Source organism: Dasypus novemcinctus, chromosome 5 (assembly GCF_030445035.2).
Source record: "Dasypus novemcinctus isolate mDasNov1 chromosome 5, mDasNov1.1.hap2, whole genome shotgun sequence".
NCBI lineage: Eukaryota > Metazoa > Chordata > Mammalia > Cingulata > Dasypodidae > Dasypus > Dasypus novemcinctus.
In genome coordinates this window covers 140504637-140523933 of record NC_080677.1, presented here as the reverse complement: position 1 = coordinate 140523933, position 19297 = coordinate 140504637, and the positions used below count along the sequence as shown (strand labels likewise).

Below are 19297 nucleotides of genomic sequence, written 5' to 3'. Positions count from 1 at the left end.
GAATCTGAACTACAAAGACAATTCAAGGACAAACAGTGTCTCTTTGCTGTTATAGCAATCCCAGTCTTTGAGTATCTTCCTTGCTTTCTGGAGCATAAGGATCTAAATGTTTTTCATCTTTGACTAGCAAGGAATTAATTTTGAAGAAATCTTAACAACCTGTTCCTAAATGTGCCTGCTATCACTACCAAAACATTATAAATAAAAATAGCTCCCCCCTATGTAATTGAGCCACACCTTTCTTGTTTGTGATCTCTTTTGATATTTTAATGGGTTTATTTTGAAATGAGATTAATAAAGTGTTAACTGCATGCTGCATTCTCTACTGGGAACCATAGGAAGATAGAATTAGAATACCTGGTTCTTACGACAGCATGAGGTATTAAATTTCACATGGTCTGTGAAGTCAGAGCAGAACTGGGTTTTGAATTCTAAGCTTGTCCACGTACTATTTGGAACACTGGATGTGTCACCAAATTGCCTGCTTTCTCAGTCTGAAAAGTGAAGGTGATGTCCATCTCAGAGGCAAGTTTTAAGTGACCACCGGCTCATGGAGTAGTTTGCCAGCTTCCAGCTGATGATAGCTCACGTCTTCCTTCACTCTTCCTAAGAAGCCCTGTTGGGGAGATCAGAGTAATCAAAGCCTTCATGAAGCACCAAAAGAGCAAAATTAAGTGCAAACTGGTACCTCACAAGTGATACCTGTGTGGTAACAGGTTTTAAAATCTCACATACAATGTGGAAGGGGTCCAGTAACAGTTAAGGGTAGTAATTTTCCACAAACAGAATAGAATCCCTGAGTTGGGCTGTCAAAAGGGGGAGCCCCTTGAGGCTCTTTGAAGCATGTCCTTGGACTGGGGATTTTAATGCTTATAGGTTTGTTTACTCACTGGACTGATTACATTTGCCTTAATTAGCGTGCTTGGGAATGCCTTTGAGAAAAGACCTTAGAGAGAGTTCCAGGCTATAGCGAAGGTTACTTCTTTTTGAATTCCAGAGAGGACTCTTGCTTTTTCTTCAAGCTGTTACTACGAGTCTCCTGATACCTTTGAATTGTAACAGTTGCACAGGGATTGACTAGAGGAGACCTCAAAAGTGGAAATATAATAGCGAAAAAGTTAGTCTCACTTTTTGGAAACATCTTTGTATTCAGAGGCTTAAAGCTTAAGACAGTGGAAATGGCACAAATGATGCCACAAATATTCAGTGGTTTGGAAGTCCTCCTCATTAAAGACTTTAAAGCCTCAGAGGAGAGGCACCAGATCACTTTAAGGCAGTCATATTTTCCCTAAATGATGGAGGGTTGGGCTAGAATAATAAATACGTTAGCTAATGACCCTCTGTGTAATATGCCATGTCGTTATTAGTGATGACGATGTAGTTTATTCTGGCAAACTTTTTTTGCAGTGTGTCCTAATTCTGTCTGTGGATTTGGTCTAAGCAACAATAATTTGAATGTATTTACTGTCATCTTTGCCAGTCTCCTTCACTTTGCTAGTTCAGCAGCCTTTACGCCTAACCTTTTATTCTGAACCCACACAAGGCATTGATGTGATCCCAGTTAAAACATTTATTTAGTCTACTGCCTTTCAATTATGCCCTGTATATACACCTTTAATATGAAACCATAGTATTTAGTACAAGTAGTACATACAGGAGAGTATATTCTAGAGCAAGACGCCGACCTTGGGCTCTCGTTGTTAGGATCACCTTAATGCAGGCGTTCTTAACAAGGGGTCTATGAGCTGGAACTGAAATTCAAAAAAACATTATTCTTGTGGGGGATGTGTTGGTGCAGGTGTGATGTATTTATTAAATAATACACAGTAGAGTATGGACTTAGTAAGGGGTCTGTGGTTTTCACCTGACTGGCAAAAGGGTCCATGGAACAAAAAGGTTAAGAGCTCCTGCTTTGTAGGGACGCTGCCCCACAGCTATGTAAGCTACTTCAACACCCCTGGATAGAGTCCAGGAGTTGACTTGCCTTATGCACAATCCCAATTTTTTGTGAATGGTTTAATAGCAAGTTTCTAGGGTATTCCATTTGCTTCAGAGTTAATTGTTTTTAATTGGCTTTAATACCTTGCATTTAAGAAGACAGATCAAAATATTATACCCAAGGAATACTTGAGAGTCTTACAAATAATGGGCACAACCCAGTATAATGTAACTTATGGCATCTGTTCAAGTCGAAAATTGTCTTACCACAGATTTTTGGCACATTAATAATTGTTTTAGGTTTTTGATGCATTTTTTTCCCCTGCCACTTTCCTACTTTCTCTTCCATCATAAAAAAAAAAAAGTCCCTTAACTTATTCTACAAGTATTACAGAGTAGCTCCTATGTGCCAGGCACTGTGCCATGTGCTGCGCCTCACAGGGCAAAAAGCCCTATCGCATGAGCTCAAAGCCACAGAGGCAGCCCCTCTAGACCTGGCCTCTTGCTCTCAGGGGTGCGGTAGATGGCAGCTGTTCCTCAGCCACCCCTCCATGGAATACCATCCGTCCTGAAAGCGGGGGAGGAAAATGCCCGCGGCCCCAAAACTGGAAGCAGAGGAATGTAGATGCTCTCGTTCATCAATACCATGGTGACTGGTTGGAACAGACATGCCTATCGATCGGGTTACCTCACTGCTACTTTGCTGATGGAAACTTCTTTTTCTGGCTTCTCTGGTACCATCCACATTTATACCCTCAGCCTTGAGCCCTGCCTGGCATACATAATAGATGGCAGGAAATTTGGAGAGCATTCACTGAAAGGGTGAGGTGGGGGGGCATTGCCAGGGCCAGTGGCATTCCCTTAGCAATCAGCCTCCCGGTTATTTCTGTACAAATACTGTAATTACCTCATCTCTTGTAAACACAATAGAAGAGAGAGGGTGACAATTTGCAATATGTCGCAAATGTGTGAAGAGAAAGGAGATGGCTTTATGGCTGAAGGCAACGTTATGGAAATAAAAAAATTAGCAGCAGAAGTACTGACATCCAACAGAGGGGGTAATTAGTCTGTACATTTCAAGTAATATATTTAGCAGATCATTAAAGGAGCTGGTGTATTTTGCATAGGGAGCCATTCCCAACTATCGCTTAACATTTTGCTTACCTTGACTGGGGAAAAAAATAATCCAGCAAAAGTGAGATCTGCAGGAGCTAAGTGAGGTGAGAAGCAATCAGAATGTTTACACAGAGGCAACTTGCAAAATCTCACATGTTGAAATTCCCACTTATTGTTTCCTGAAATTGCATGAACAGTATTGCTAGATCTGACATTTTAAATGGTTTTCCAACTAAAGTGGGACCCTCTTTCTTCTCGTTGCTTCGTTCTGTGCACAGTGCTTGTCAGTCTTTTGTTTTCCCTGAAGCTTTCATCCTGCCAGTATCCAAAATGGCTGGGATGGCATCTGCTGTCAAGAAAGGAGAAGGCATTCTACCACCCATGCCATTCGGGGCTCTGGTAAAACTGCTGTTTTCATCCACCTGTTTGCAAGCAGCCCTGTGATTAGATGCACCAGTGTTAATTATGATAGGAAGACAAACAGGATTAAAAAGTCTTGGCTCCAAGAATCACAGAACAGAAACTGGGGGTAGGATGGGGACACATCTTAATTTGATCTTGGCTTTAAGTACTTGTAGTGATTCTGTGGTTTCCTTTGCAGGGTACTTGCCACTGTCATAGTTGGAGTCACCTATTAGAGTGCTCTTACAGATACTTATCAGATACGTTCTCGTTTTATTTGGAGAGCTGTTACTTTCCACCTATGGATCCACAGCGTGCCGCAGTCCCAGGGGTCCAGTCATGCTCGCAGAGATGTTTATTTATTGAGTGTTTTATTCTAAAAGCCTGTGGGGTGGAAGCTTATTTTCTTATGGGCTGTTGGCACAGGCAGCCCCTGAGCTCAGCTGAGTGCCTTGGAGTTTCGTGAAGGTGACAGCACGGGGGTCTCTGAGCGGTTGGTGGGGGACAAGTGCGGCTCCATCCTAGACAAGACCTCCAGTGCTCTGTGTCCTCTGCCTCTGCACACCTTTGCCCTCCTCCCTTCCCTCCTTCCTCTTGTTTCTAGGATGCAGCAGTGCAGGCACCACTCAGGGCAGTACATTTACACAGGGATTTGCATTAGAAAAATCAGAGACTCCCAGGCCAGAAGAAGCCTAAGAGTCTTGAGGGCCACTTCCCATTGCACACATGTGTAAACTGAAGCCAAACAAGGTTAAAAGACTTAGCAGAGGCCACAAAACAGGTTAGAGGCATTGCCAGACCTAGACCCAGGAACCCTGACTCTGAGTCCTGGGCTCTCAGTTAATAGTCACCGTCAAGATTTAAAGAAGAAAACAGGAAATACAGTGCTTCTCCCTTTATCCCTGATCCTGCCTCAATTCTCTGTCCCCTCCTTACCTAATTGATATCTCCATTATGGATCTTGATGGCCAAGGAGGAGGACAAAGGCCAGGGACGGCTCTGGGAATTTCAAGGCCCTAGTGAATAGTTTGTCACCTTTCAGAATGGAGGAAATGAACTTAACCCCCCAGACTTCTGCTTATGGTTGTTTAAGGTAAGCACTGCACAAAGCTCCCCATCCAAAGGGGTCCATTTTTATCAAAGACGAGGATTTTGGTTCTCCTGTCCAGTACTGGAACATCAGGGGAGGGCATGCTCCTTTGTCCCATCTTAGCAGACCAAGCAGGTGCACACTGGACAGCACCCTGGCACATGCCCCTGGCCCCAGCTTCCCTTGAGTGTGTCTCCTTGGGTTGCTTCTGGCTAGCCTGCAGCTCTCCCACCACCATCTGATTCAGACACCGTCATGTACGTTGGGGTAGGGAGGAGTGTGTGCATCTGGGTGTGTGTGAATGGGCAAGAGTGTGGGTGCATGTGGTGGGTCTGCAGTCAGCTGCCTGCCAGGGTTCTGGAAAGCTCCTGTAGGAGGCAGAGTTGTTCAGGTGGTACAATCCTACACTAGTTCAAGTTTATTTTTACTTTAGGAAGGACCATCCTCTTCTAAAAGTGTGCTCTGGGCTTTGCAGGGAGGGACAGGTATTGGCATATTCTTCACTCCCAATCACTTTAAGCATTGGTTAAAGAGGATTCCTAAAGTAGTTGGCATTTGGTCCCCTTTCCACCTCCATACTTCCCAAGCCAGAGACTGTCCCAGGCAACACCATGAGGGAAGTGAAGCTGCCTCTTCTTCAGGGATGCCCTTTGGTTATCGCTCCTCCTCACCTGAGCTGTGCCCTCCAGCCCGTGACCTCACGCTGTCCTCTTCAGCATGCCGGCTGAGCCTGCCTCTGGCCTTGCCACCACCTAGACCAGTGGTTCTTAACCTGCTTTGTTCCACAGACCCCTTCCTAAGTCCACATTATACTGTGTGTTATTTAATTAATATATCACTCCTGTACCAACACATCCCCACAAGAACTTTTTTTTAAGCTTCAATTCAAGCTCATGGACCCTTTGTAAAGAACTCCTGACCTAGACCAATCTCTAGTCTGGTAGAGTTGATCTATCTATTGTCCCATGCTATTCAGATTCTGCTTATTGCTTTTGGTGCTGGAAAGTTCATTTGATCAAGTAAACCTGTGCGCCTGTGTATGTGTGTGTTTGGACATAGTTGGGCATTTGAGTTTGAATCTTATCTCCACTCATTATTAGCTATGTGACCTTGGGCAAGTCTATTAACATCTCTAAGGTTCAGTTTCCTTGTATGGAAAATATAGTTGATAATTCCATCTCTTATGCATTTAATAAGTGGTAGTTACCATCATAGTTGTTCTTTCTTTCCTCTGATGGGTGGTATTAAGGGCTGAATGAGTTCTGCATCTTAACCTAACAATGCAGTTATGTAACTTATCTGTAACCATATTTTCTATTCTCTTTAACCCTTTGATGGTTCTTCATCACCTTCAAGATAAACTCCTAGCTTCTTTACATGATATACAAAGCCCTGCTCTCCTACTGCCACAATTCCTTATTCCCCATATCCTACTTTACCCTCTCTGCCTTCTCACACATAACAGTGCTGCTCTGTGCCTTCCTCTAATGCACTGGCTGCTTAGCTCAAACTCTTTGGCTGTGAAACGGCTTTTATCTGGTAGGAATGCTTTGACCATGGGTAACAGAAAAACTATGGTTTAAACAAATTGGAGTTTATGTTTTCCATATGATAAAAACCCTGGAGGTTGACAATGCCCACTGCCATCATTGAGGAACCAGGTCCTTTCCATCCTTCCAGTACATCATCCTTAGCATGCTGGATTTCCTTCCTGCATTGTTTGTCTCAGGGTCATGAGATGGAGGCTGTAGCTTCACTTCCGAAAAAGATGACGGGGGAAAAATCAGCACTATCTGGTCTGTCCATTTTATGGGGAAAGTAAACTGTTTCCCAGAAATGTCCAGCAGATACCCACTCATGTCTTTTTTTTTTTTTTTTAAAGATTTATTTTTTTATTTTTATTTAATTCCCCTCCCCTCCCCCGGTTGTCTGTTTTCTGTGTCTTTTTGCTGCATCTTGTTTCTTTGTCCGCTTCTGTTGTCGTCAGCGGCACGGGAAGTGTGGGCGGCGCCATTCCTCGGCAGGCTGCTCCCTCCTTCGCGCTGGGCGGCTCTCCTTATGGGTGCACTCCTTGCGCGTGGGGCTCCCCTACGCGGGGGACACCCCTGTGTGGCACGGCACTCCTTGCGCGCATCAGCACTGCGCATGGCCAGCTCCACACGGGTCAAGGAGGCCCGGGGCTTGAACCGCGGGCCTCCCATGTGGTAGACGGACGCCCTAACCACTGGGCCAAAGTCCGTTTCCCCCACTCATGTCTTATTATCCCTGGAGAAGGGAACAGGGTTCCTATGGTTTTCTGAGACCAGTCATGGCCCATAGTCCAGGGCTGGGTACTTTGCCACTCTGGACAAAAGTAAGATTTCATTTCTAAAGAATTAGATGGGGGCTAGTGAGTAAAAACCTAACAGTTTTCACATTGCTTATTTTTGAAAGCTAAGCCCAAAATATCATTGTTCTGGGCCTGTAAACTTTCAGAAGTGGGGTGCCACATCGTGGATGCCTCTCCATAGTCAACATTGTTTCATTTTCAAACACTCTATATTTAATAAAGATTAAAAAAAAAATAGAAAGTAATATATTCATTGTTAGACAAACATTTATGCATGAAAATGGAAAATATCTAAAGTTTAAGGAAAATATCAGTAACCCTACCTCTTAGAGGTAACCTTTATCACATTTTGGTATTTTTTCTTCTCATGTTTTTCATGCTTATTTTTACATATTTGAGATTGTTATATACAAATTTGTAACACTGCCTATTTCACAATTATTTTACCATGTCACTAAAATTTTTTCACAAACACTTTTAAATAGCTGTATAATTGTTCATCAAGTGGATGTATTATAACCATTTTCATGCTGTTGATGATTTAGGTTCTCTCCAGTTTTTCTCTATCAGAAGTAATATTAGGATAATCATCTTCATGCATTAAGTTTTTATGATATTTCAAATTACTTCTTTAGGGTAAATTGCTTGAAGTCAGTTTACTGTCAAGCCCATAAGTATTTAAGGCTTTTGATTCGTATTTCTAGAATGCATTCCACAAAGGTTATACAAATATCTATGCTACCAAAAGTGTGTGGATAATTCTTTCATTGTAATATCACAGCTTCGAGAATTGTAAATAGTTTATTTGATAAAGAGAATAGGTTAAAGCTGGTATCTCAATATTATTTAATTTGTATTTTATTGGTTAGTTTAGGTGTTGTATCATTTTTCTGTTTGATTAACTAGACACATTTTCTACTTTGTGGTTTGTCTGTCTACATATATCATTCAATGTTCTATTGGGATCTTGCTATCTTTCTTTGTTATTGATTTTGTGTAACTGCTTTATATTATAAAAATAGTAACCCTTTGCCATATTCAAGGCTGACCCTTTTCTCCCAGAATTGTTTGGATCCTCATTTATGTTTCTTATATTTATATTGTCAAGAGTGTATTCTTCTTTGCAATTTCTCTACTGCTTTTAAACTTATAAGGCCTTTTTACAACCAGATGTTTAATAAATATTCACGTGCTTTTTCTTCCAATTTTAATGTATTAAACTTTTAAATGCAGATTGATTCCTTTTCTAAGTTATCACCACCTACTCTTTGCATTGTGCAAAAATTATTTTAATTGGATAATAAAGTTTTTCGCCTAGTGCATGTTGGGCTCAGATATCCAGAGGAAGAAGATGGAAGGGAAGACAGTAGAGAAAACAGAAATAGCCTAGAAAGGGAGGAAGGGAAGCTATTGGGAGAAGGACCTTGAAAAGCTGGCAGGCTGGCATTCCAGGGACTTCTCTGACAGCAAATGTGGAATGGTCCCATTTGAGACAATCAAGTCGTTCTATAATACTGCCTCTAAATCCCATGCTTGTGTGGGACAAGCAACTTCCCTCATCATACCAAAAGAGTTTGGGACTTTCCCCTTATCATTGCTTCCCCATAGCCTTCTCTCTTTTTTTTTTTTAAGATTTATTTATTTATTTCTCCCCCCGCCCCAGTTGTCTGTTCTTTGTGTCTATTTGCTATGTCTTCTTCTTTGTCTGCTTCTGTTGTTGTCAGTGGCGCAGGAATCTGTGTTTCTTTTTGTTGCGTCTTCTTGTTATGTCAGCTCTCCGTGTATGCGGCACCATTCCTGGGCAGGCTGCACTTTCTTTCACACTGGGCGGCTCTCTTTACAGGGCGCACTCCTTGTGCATGGGGCTCCCCTATGCGGGGGACACCCCTGCGTGGCATGGCACTCCTTGCGCGCATCAGCACTGCACGTGGGCCAGCTCTACATGGGTCAAGGAGGCCCGGGGTTTGAACCACGGACCTCCCGTGTGATAGACGGACGCCCTAACCACTGGGCCAAGTCCGCTGCCGATAGCCTTCTCTTTAATCCCCATCTCCTTTAGGCTGCCATGTGATAGTAATGTATGACCTTGCCAGGAACCTTGCCTTGTGCTCATCTAGCTGTAAAGGTGAGGCAGGGACACAGCAGAAGCAGGAAGGAATCACCAGTTAGAAACTCAAAGTTGTGGATGGGCATGCACAGAGGGTTCTTTGCCTTTCTTAAAGGGTCAGTAGCATGTCTGTTCTGTCAAAGCATTGTGTCCCTGACCCCAAGACCCTGCTGTGCTTCACGCCAGGCTACAGTTTCTAGAGACAGAATGTCCCATCTGATTTCCCCAAGAAATACTTGCAGACTTATTTTTCAAATGCCTTTAATGAATCTTTTCTGTGGCTAATTGGCCTACTCAGCTATTTCCAGGCAAGTTCCCTAAGGCAGAATGAGAAGACTGGAAGGGTCTTTGGAGAAATCTTACTACAGTGGTTTGCCCTGTCAGTTCCTCGTGATGCTTCTAGAAAACCACACAAATGCTCTGAGAGTTGGGTCCCAGAGTTTTGAAACTCCCTGGTTTCCAGCTCGCATTTGGCAAGTTACTCTCTATCTCAGTGACTTCAGATTCATTATTCACATGGCAGAGATTGAAAAACAAAATAAAACAAAACAAACAAACTTGGCTACCTTATTGCCTTAGTGTCCTAGGCCTGCCATAGCAAAACAAACTGGGGGACCTAAAACAACAGAAATTTATTGTCTTGCAGTTCTGGAGGCCCAGAAGTCTAAGATCAAGGTGTCAGCAGGGCCACGCGCCCTCTGGAATCTGAAGATCTGTTCCACGCCTCTCTCCTGGCTTTTGGTGGCCGCAGGCATTTCTTGGCTTGTGGCAGCACAATTCCAATCTCTGCCTCTATAATGCCTGTCATCTCTCTGTGTCTGTCTGTGTCCAGATGCCCTCTTTGTATAAGGACACCAGTCGTATTGGATTAGGACCCACCTTAATCCATGTTGGCCTCATCTGAACTAATCACGTCTTCAAAGATCCTATATCCAAACAAGACCACCTTTATGAGCCCAGGAGTTAGGACTGCAGCATATCGGGTTTTTTTTTTTTGGGGGGGGCGGTGAACCCCTAACTTGTACTATAAGCACTTAGGAAATCCTCTCAGCTTTCTTATATTTGTTCCTCACTCTGTGCCATACTTTCTGTTAACCTCCAAAGCAGCACCTTATGTTCAACTACTCACTAGAAACTGCCATTTCTTAAAGCGCAGAATGCATGGGACTGATGGTGCTGCCCTCTGTTACTTAACAGGCCCCAAAGAAGTGGAACTTGTGGTTTCTGACCAGTAAGGTCTTATTCCTAGTTTGAGTTAAACCACTTCTAAAAATAAGAGTGATGGGAAAGCTGCTGTGCTGTTCTCACCAGAGGGAAATGTCCCACCTAGCCATCTATTATGCTTTCAGTGGCCTGAGCTGCTTTAGGGTAGCCTAAGTTAAAGTGCCTCTCTTTCTCCCCAGAGCAGTGAGTACAAGAAGAAAGGTCAGTAAATGTGTGCTAACCAGCGCAGGTTTGTTTGTTTTTTAAGATGTATTCTATTTATTTATTTGCCCCACCCCTCACTGCTTGCTTGCTCTCTGCTCTCTGTGTCCATTCGCAGCGCGTTCCTCTGTGTCTGCTTGTCTTGCTTTGTTGCGCCATCTTGCTGTGGCAACTCTCCGTGGATGCAGGCTGTCAGCACTCTGTGGGCACAGGCCAGCCTGCCTTCACAAGGAGGCCCCAGGAAGCGAACCCAGGGCTTCCCATATGGTAGACGAAAGCCCAATCGATTGAGCCACATCTACTTCCCCACAGAAGGTTTATGTTTAGTTACAGTCTGAAGAAGTTTGTGCAAAAGGAGAGGGGAGGGCTCTTCCATGAGGGCCTCATTCCAGGCCCAGTTGCCATTTGTGACACCAAGTTAACAATTTTCTGGTTCTGGTAGGATCTCAGTCACACACCAGGATTAGACTTGTAGTAGATACTTCTTTATAAAGACTTTGGCACATCGTCATACCTCAAGGAAGCAGCAATGTGGTGTTAGGGGAAATAGAATGTTTGTATTCAAATCTCATTAAATTATGCAATCTGGGTCGAATTACTTACCCTCTCTGAACCACACCAATAAACTGGGGTGATCATTCCCTTGCTGGATTCCCGTGAGGATTAGAAAAAGTCTAGGTAAAGTGCCTAAACCAGGGCCGGGCACAAAGAACGTGTTCGGTTCATCACAAAAACAGGTGTGGGCAAGAGTCCTGGTGAGGATAATAGTAACATTTATTGAGTCTGCTGGGCACTGCTTTAAGAGTGCTGCATGCATCCTTAATAACAAGGGCAGGGGCACGAGGGGTGCCTGCCAGGCTGGTGTGCTCCATTTGCCCCTCTCTTTGTTCCAACTATGGAAGAATGGAGGTGACAGACGTATTTAGTTTTCTCCATAACATATGTACACTGGGTCTTTGAACTCTGAAGAGAGGAAGTGCTCATAATCTTTAGAGAAAACTTTCAATGCTGGAGGGGAAATGTGGATTTACGAAACAACATCTGTCATGGAGATTTTTAGAGGTAGTTTTTAGATTTGAATTTTCATGGAAATTCTATATAAATCTCAAAGCCTCACGTTCAGATCCGCAGTGTTCCAGCTGCCTTGATGGTGGCTCAGTGCCGCTCACGTTCCGCAGGACTTTCTCTTAATTCAATTATCGTGAATTCACTCAAATACTGTCACTCAGAGCTATTAATTGATGATCTACCACGCGGTCCTCTGTGTGTAATGCATGGGCAAGAAACATCGAACATGCTTTCTAGGAGCCCATCATTCATTTTGGAAGCTAAGAATAATGGATGAAATAAGTAATGGGCAATTTAAGTGCTAAGTAGCAGGCACCCACTCTCCCTGCTGGATGAAGTTAAAGAAAAGGGGATCCCTCACTGTCAGAGTGCTCATGCAGGGCCTATGGATGAAGTCAGAACTGAGTGGGGCTTTGAAAGATGAGTGAAATTTAATACTCAGAGACAAGGAGGGAAAACTGTTGGCAGGGAAGTTGACCCTAATAAACGCAAAAGGCAGAAAAAGCATCAGCTTTGGTGGGCCAGGAAAGTGGCCAACCTCGGTTGATTGGAGAGCTTATAGGAGGAATTCACGGGGCACGGTTCAGCTGGGTCACTGTAAGCTAGAAGGTCCTGACAAGACAGAGATAGGACTCTAAACTTGTTTTGAGAACAAGGAAATAACAAGCATTGCTTAGAGGGGTAAAAGAGTGGAAGTGGGTCTTAGGGAGAATTCACCTGTGTGCTGTCTGCAGAAGAGCAGGAAGTAGGAGATAACTCAACCCTGCTGTGAGGTGGCGAGGGATTGGGTGAGAATAATCACAGTGGGAACTGTGAGAGAAGGGTATTAAAAGGAATTTTAGCCAAACTTGCTACTACATGGATATTTTTTTCTTTGAGAAAGTCAAAGGGACTGCCCATAAGTTTGGGTACTTTGCTACCTCTGTAGAACTGTGACTAAAATGGCAAGAACTGATTCAAGGGAGATCTTGCTGAATTTGAAGTGATGCTTAAGATTTCTAAGTGGAATATCCAATGATAATGAAATTATAATGATGATTGTGCTGCCTTTGAATCTTAGAGCATTTTATATTTACAGAGATCTTGCACAGTGAGCTAGATGGTCAGGGAAATGAGAATGAAATTTCCGTGAGGAAATAGGATCAGAGGCTGAAGCTAAGGAATCATCAACAGAGATAATATTTGAATGCACTAAAATGTATGAAGTTTCAAAGGAAGAAGACTTGAAGAAGTCTAAAATCATGCAAAACTAGAAAGTAGTAGGCTGGTCACTGGAAGAGGGAGTGTTGAGAGTTAGCGAAAGTATTGGTATGTTAGGAAGGAAGGGAGAGGAGAGTTTAGATGTGTAGGAGATGGCATATATTTGATATAGTGATTTTATTCCTACTAGCTCTTTTTCTATTATTTTTGAGATAGTCATTTTCATTTTTAAGTAATTTCTTGAACATGGTTTCATTAAGTTGATTATCATGCTTACATACTTTTCTTTACATCATTCTTAGTATTTGTGCCTTTAAAAATGATTTGATCATAGATGCTGAAAAAATTAATGGATTCATGAACATAGAGCAATTAGTATCTCATCCACTATTATCAGTCCCATGGACAGTCATTAAAAGCTGACTGGTAGAATGCATATTAGCATTTACTCCCTCTGAATTTCTATCTCATTGTTAGCCTGTTCATCTTAACAAGTCAAAATACCAAGTGTTGCTGGAAAGGGTTGAGGGAGGTTGTAGATTGCAATCCTCATTGTCTAAAAATGAGGCGTGTCTGATGGACTCTCTGGCCAGACTTTCCTTTGTCTTTTTTAGAATTTACTCCATTTCTAGGAAAGAAAGCAATGCTGTCTAACGTGTCTTCAAAAGTGGAGCTTTTCCTGATCTCTCCGCTTTCAAAGCTCACTGTTCTGAAACCTGTGTATGTACTTTTGACATGAGTGCTAAAGCTTTTCTTGCCATTGCACAGACACAGTTTCCTTGTGGTTCTATACAACCAAACAGAAGGTAGTAACTCTCATCTGAGCCAGAAGGAATGGTGTCCTTTGAATTCTATATCTGGAGGCAGAGGAGACTCTGGACAAGGCTAAGGACTGAGCTCTCCAAAGGGCTGTGTTATCATTTATATTCTAATTAAGGTAAAAATAAACTTCGAAAGAAAGGTAAGAACAAAACAAGAAAAAACAACAACATATAGTAAAAAGAAAGGTGAGAGAAAGATTCCCTGAAAATACTGATTTGAGAAATAGACGAGATCAAGATGTATTTATTTAAATTAGGAATATTTCAATACTGAGTTATTAAAGGTGTTAGATATTCTAATTACACATCCCAGGCATAGGAAAATATTACCAGTGATATTAATGCATATATCCAACTACATATTTGGCACCTCCACTTGGACAGGATTTTCAAACTCAGCTCTGGTCAAAACCTGGGCTTTTCGCCACTCCTCACCCTCACTCTGGTCTAAGCCTCCTTTACATCTTGCGTAGACTATTGCAGTAGTCTCCTAACCTGTTCTGCTTTTGCCCTCAGTCTGTTCTCAACCCAGAAATGTGTGGCCTCAGCATTAGCAGGGGATAAAATTAGTTGGAGACTGTTTCTGGAGATCTGGATGAAATTATGAGGGCCTCAACAAAGTCAATTGCAATACAGATAGTGGACATGAGGGAGTCATATCATATTTAGCTGTATCTGACCCATTGCGTGTGAGATTTAAGAAAGAAGGTTGGTCTAGAGTAACTCCTCATTTCTAACTGGAGTGACCAGTTGATGGTTCATTTCCTAAAATAGGCAGTACAGTATCAGGAGGAAGAGCAGATATGGAGATAGGGCTTAGTTTAGAGCATATCAAGGCAGCTTCATAAATGATCCTGAAAATCAGGAGAAAGTTCTGGGCTGGAGACATGGGAATTGGGCATCATTTGTGACTTACTAGCTGGGTCATTAAAATGATGGTTGGGACCGTGTGTAGCCCAGTGGTTTGAATGCCTACCTCCCTGGTACCTCCTTTTAAAAAAAAGAAAAAGAAAAAAAAAAAAGGTGGTGAAGTGGTGACGGTACCTACTTTATAGGAATACTGTAAGGTTATAAGTAATATATGTAAAGTTCCTATTATAGAGCTTGACACATGGTAGAGGCTTAATAGATGGCAGAGTAGTTGGTTATGCTTTTAGTAGTTTTATTATTGGTAGTTGAATCCATGGCTATAGAAGAGATTCTATAGCATGACCAAGAAAGCACATACAGTAAAAACTGGAACCAGTAGAGGAACCAGATGAGCTTAAAAGTCCATCTATAGATATTGATGTGATATAGCCATTAATTATCATCAAAAACAGCTCTCTCTGCTGGAGCTGCCCAGAGCAGTTCTGGGCCCCTAGAAAACACTGTTATGTAAAACAGGATCTGCATTGGCAGAAAAGCTAGCAATGCTCAGCATTGGTCTGAGGACACACCTACCCACCCTGCAAGCTGCTATACCTACCCATACTCTATATACCAAACAATTCTGAACTGCATAGCTTCATTCGAAAGAGGGAGGGATAAAAAAGGAAGGGTCGGATGGGAACCAGGAGACAGAGGAGCTAGAAAGAAAAATCCTGAATATCTTCCTTTTTTCAGTATGATATTTATATCGTGCTTGTTTGTTTCCTTTTTATCTTCTTAATATCCAAGCTGATCTTTCTAGTCAGAGGACTTCTGTATATACTGAAGAAGCAAGTGAGAGATGGCATGGGGAAAACTGGCTAGTAAGGAGTCCACTTGGACAAAATTTAAAGAATTCAGATGGCAGGATAAGCATGAATAAGGAAACTTTCTCTTAAACTTGTTCCTTTTAATTTAGAGAGACTTATGCCTTAGTAGATATTTAAGGTGGTCAGTTCCTCCTTAAATGGTAATCTATGAAGATAGGGTCCATCTGCCTTTAAGAACTGTACTCTTGATCCATTTTGAAATTGCTATCCATACAATATCCATGTTTCTAAAGTATATTGGGTCTTCAGATAGATTAATTTGCTAAAAAAAATGATGGATTTTTAAAATCCTGTTCAACATAGTATGTCAAAGCTTCCGATAATTTTGGTAATTCCCATCCAGCAGTTCCTGACAGTTATTATTATACTGTGTAGTTCTTAATGATTTTTGCTAAGTTTTTAAGATGATTCCTGTCAAGAGAATTTTAAAAATATTGTTCTCTTTCCTCTCTGCTCTTGATTCGTACTGCTCCCTTGAGAACCAAATACTAAAATCTGTTTCTGTAATAATCTTTCTTTTTCCTTTGCAAGAATATTTACTTGTTATTGCTGGGCTTTTGGTGTTGACTTGAATTTCATTGCAATAAAGAGCACAGCAGTGTGAGTTTCACAAAGTAAAGCCCATCAAGAGAATTTCTTGAAAATGGATGAAGAATAACAGTGTCAAAGAAAACTAAAACCTGGCAGAGGTCAAATTGGGTGAAAACCGCAGCCTTGGATGCATATACATTTTAAGTGTGCCAATGTTTCCATGTAGCTTTCAGGCACCAACATCCTATTTTGGCTTAGTTTTGATCTCCTTTTTAAATAATCTCTTCCAGTGTTCTGGGACCAGCAGTGACCTTCAAAGTGAGCTCCAATGTCCAAAACGTGACAACTGCAGATGTTGCTAAGGCAGCAGGTAAGGCTATTTTGACGTGCAAACACACACCCGCTCACCAGTCAGGGAAGAGAAAGGTAAGCAGGATGAAACAACCCAGAAGAAAGTACACAGTTTCCCCTGGCAGACTGATATTTAACAGAGGAGACAGTGAGGGGTTATGGCAGCGAGGGGAAATTGAAGTATAACATCCTAGAGTCAATTAACACTGCCTGGAACTTCATTGTTTGGAGAAGGACTGGATTAAAGTGATCCCTGGACAAGGCATCAAATGGAAGAGAGGAGACCGTAGTGCTATATTTGAAAGATAAAAAGGCTAGCTTTTGAAAAAGCAAGGATTTGGTGTCTGTAGTAACCCAGTGTGAGCAGAACAAGCGCAATTTTGCTTTGAGGTTTTCCATTTTGTAACAGACAAGAAGCACAAACTGGTTTTTACTGTTGTGTGTCATGGATAGAGACGTAGCTCAGGAACTGGAAGGTTTAAATAAAAACTTAGCAATTTCTACATAGTTTCACTTTTTAAATCACAAGTTGTTGGTCATTCCTCATCATACATTTGTGAGACCTATTTGCTGATAGGGCTTGATTGATCTTTGTTATATAATTGGTGTTTGTCATTCAATGAAGAATAGATCAAGCTCTAATAAGAGCCTTTGAGAACAAAATGTGGTAGATAAAAAAAAAAATGTGGTAGATAAAACTGCATTTTTCTAAACCTCAATTTTTTGTTTTGCTTAAATCTTTGTAAACTGTATTATACAATCTTTCTACCTACCTAGTAAGCAAAATTAAGGAAATATAACAGAACCACTTCTTGATGATTTTCAGTATTTGGGATTAGTCAGTAGTTAGAAATCTTAAGTATTTTGTAGCCATTTGTAAGAGATTGGGATAAATGTGCATTGACCCCAGATAAAATGGAAAATTACTATTTGTTTTAGTTAATCCTTTACATGAACTACTTTCTACTGAAATTTGGTTTGGTTTTTGTTTTTGTTTTTTTTCCCAACATAAATGCAGCACTTTACTGGTTGATTTAGGGATTTGAATACTTAGTTTTCATTGCTTGAGGTTTCACTGTATTGGTATCATATTAACTTAACATTTCTTTATTCAATAATGGCAAACAAGATATAAAATAGTTACTATTCCCTGTATAATGGGGTAAACTATTTGTCTTATCAATTTCATTGCCATTGGATTTTTTTGTTGGTTTGTTTAATCTTTTTTTGTGGTAAGATATATACAACTCAAAACTTCCCATTTTAACCACTTTCAAGTGTACAATTCAGTGGTATTAATTACTTCCACAATTTTGTGCTATCGTCACCACTATCCATTATCCAGACTTTTTCATCTTCCCAAACAGAAACTCTTTGCCCAGTAAACAATAACTCCCAATTTTGTCTCCCTCATCTCTTCGCCCCAGCCCCTGGTAACTTGTACTGTACTTTCTGCCTCTATGAATTCACTTATTGTAGGTATTGCACATAAATGGAATCATGCAATATTTGTCTGCTATTGGTTTCTACTTACAGTATATCTCTGTGCCTCTTATTCTTATTTGCTGAAGTAAGTGATTTGGGGGGCAAGATTTTTGGTTTAAAAAGAATCTTTGAAAAGTTATACTGAACTCCAGCTATCTTAAAAATTCTGTCTTTGTAGAGAGTTAAATTCTCAAGGCTTAATTTCATTCTAAAGAATATGGAACCTGAGACAACTCAGCAAAGTAGTAAAGTATTATCACTTTACTTGAGTAATTTAGTGAGGTTGTGATTAAAGGAAGCCAGCAGATTTCATTCTAAATTCTCTACCACCTGGAGAAAGAGTGGAATTTCTGTTTTAAAGGATTGGGCCTCTTGTGGGCTTCAGAATCTCTACTTCCCTCAATATCTGTTTTACTCATGCTAATCCTCAATGTAAGTGACCATTTGAACATATTTAAGACCATATCAGTCATCAGTTTTTATGCAAAAATGAATTAACAATTGTTCCACAATTGGCAACTCTTCCCAGTACTGGAAAGTAATACTTTTAAAATTAGATTTGCTGGAATTTAAGGATGCTGTGAATGTAATAAAATAGAATGCAGTCTTTTTTTATCTGTTTTAAATTATGGCAATAAGCTCACTGACCACAGCTTTTCATTTATTTTATTGCTTTCTAAGGAAAATTAGGTTGATTATTTGAAATCTAGTTCCTTGGTCATTTTAAATGTGTTCATTCCATGTATAAAAGGGCCATAAAAAGGGGGAAATTACATATAAAATGAGGATGTGTGGGCTTTATATCAACAATTTTCTAAATATTTGAACATGCCAAATTATACGAATATATTTATATTAACTGTTGTAGTTGTTCAAGTCTCAGTGTTTCTTACTTATTGTATCTGTGCAAAATTGATAATATATGTGCATATTTTAAAAAATAAATTAGGCCTTTTACATTTTGAATAATTTCATGGTATTCTGAATATAACTGATGCTATATAGGGAAAGGGCTATGAAAAATAAGCTTGTGGCCACAAGGATTTTACGGTTTCGCAATATAAATACTAAGTATAGTGGGTACCTATACCAAATATGTTGAGATAGCTTTTTTTTTTAAGATTTATTTTTATTTATTTATTTATTTTTCTCCCCTTCCTTGCCCCCCCCCCCGAGTTGTCTACTTTCTGTGTTCATTCGCTGTATGTTTTTCTGTGACCCCTTCTATCCTTATCAGCGGCACTGGGAATCTGTGTTTCTTTTTGTTGCATCATCTTGTTGTGTCAGCTCTCTGTGTGCGCGGTGCCATTCTTGGTCAGTCTGCACTTTCTTTCATGCTGGGCAGCTCTCCTTACAGGGCGCATTCCTTGCGTGTGGGGCTCCCCTACGCGGGGGACACCCCTGCATGGCATGGCACTCCTTGCGCGCATCAGCACTGCACATAGGCCAGCTCCACACAGGTCAAGGAGACCCAGGGTTTGAACCGGGGACTTCCCATGTGGTAGGAGGATGCCCTATCCACTGGGCCAAGTCTGCTTCCCTGGGATAGCTTTTGACAACACAAAGGGAAAAACATCTTTCACTGAATGGCAGTGTCCAAATGGCTACAAAGGTCCATGCATTAAGGAGGAGGAATTCTGAACTCAAAAGGAATGTTTTGAGTATCGTTTCTGGTTTTAAAGATGACGTGAGATC

The 19297-nt window shown here is 41.1% G+C and overlaps 1 protein-coding gene across 4 annotated transcripts in view; it reads left to right on the top strand.

Moving 5' to 3' along the window:
• Positions 1-19297, top strand: part of PTPRN2 (protein tyrosine phosphatase receptor type N2) — a 1274829-nt gene that overhangs the window by 628363 nt on the left and 627169 nt on the right. For all 4 annotated transcript variants that reach the window (XM_058297618.2, XM_058297617.2, XM_071215383.1 and 1 more), the window contains one exon: positions 16057-16136. In XM_058297618.2, coding sequence (XP_058153601.1) covers positions 16057-16136 — 80 coding nt within the window. The remainder of the gene's footprint in view (positions 1-16056; positions 16137-19297) is intronic.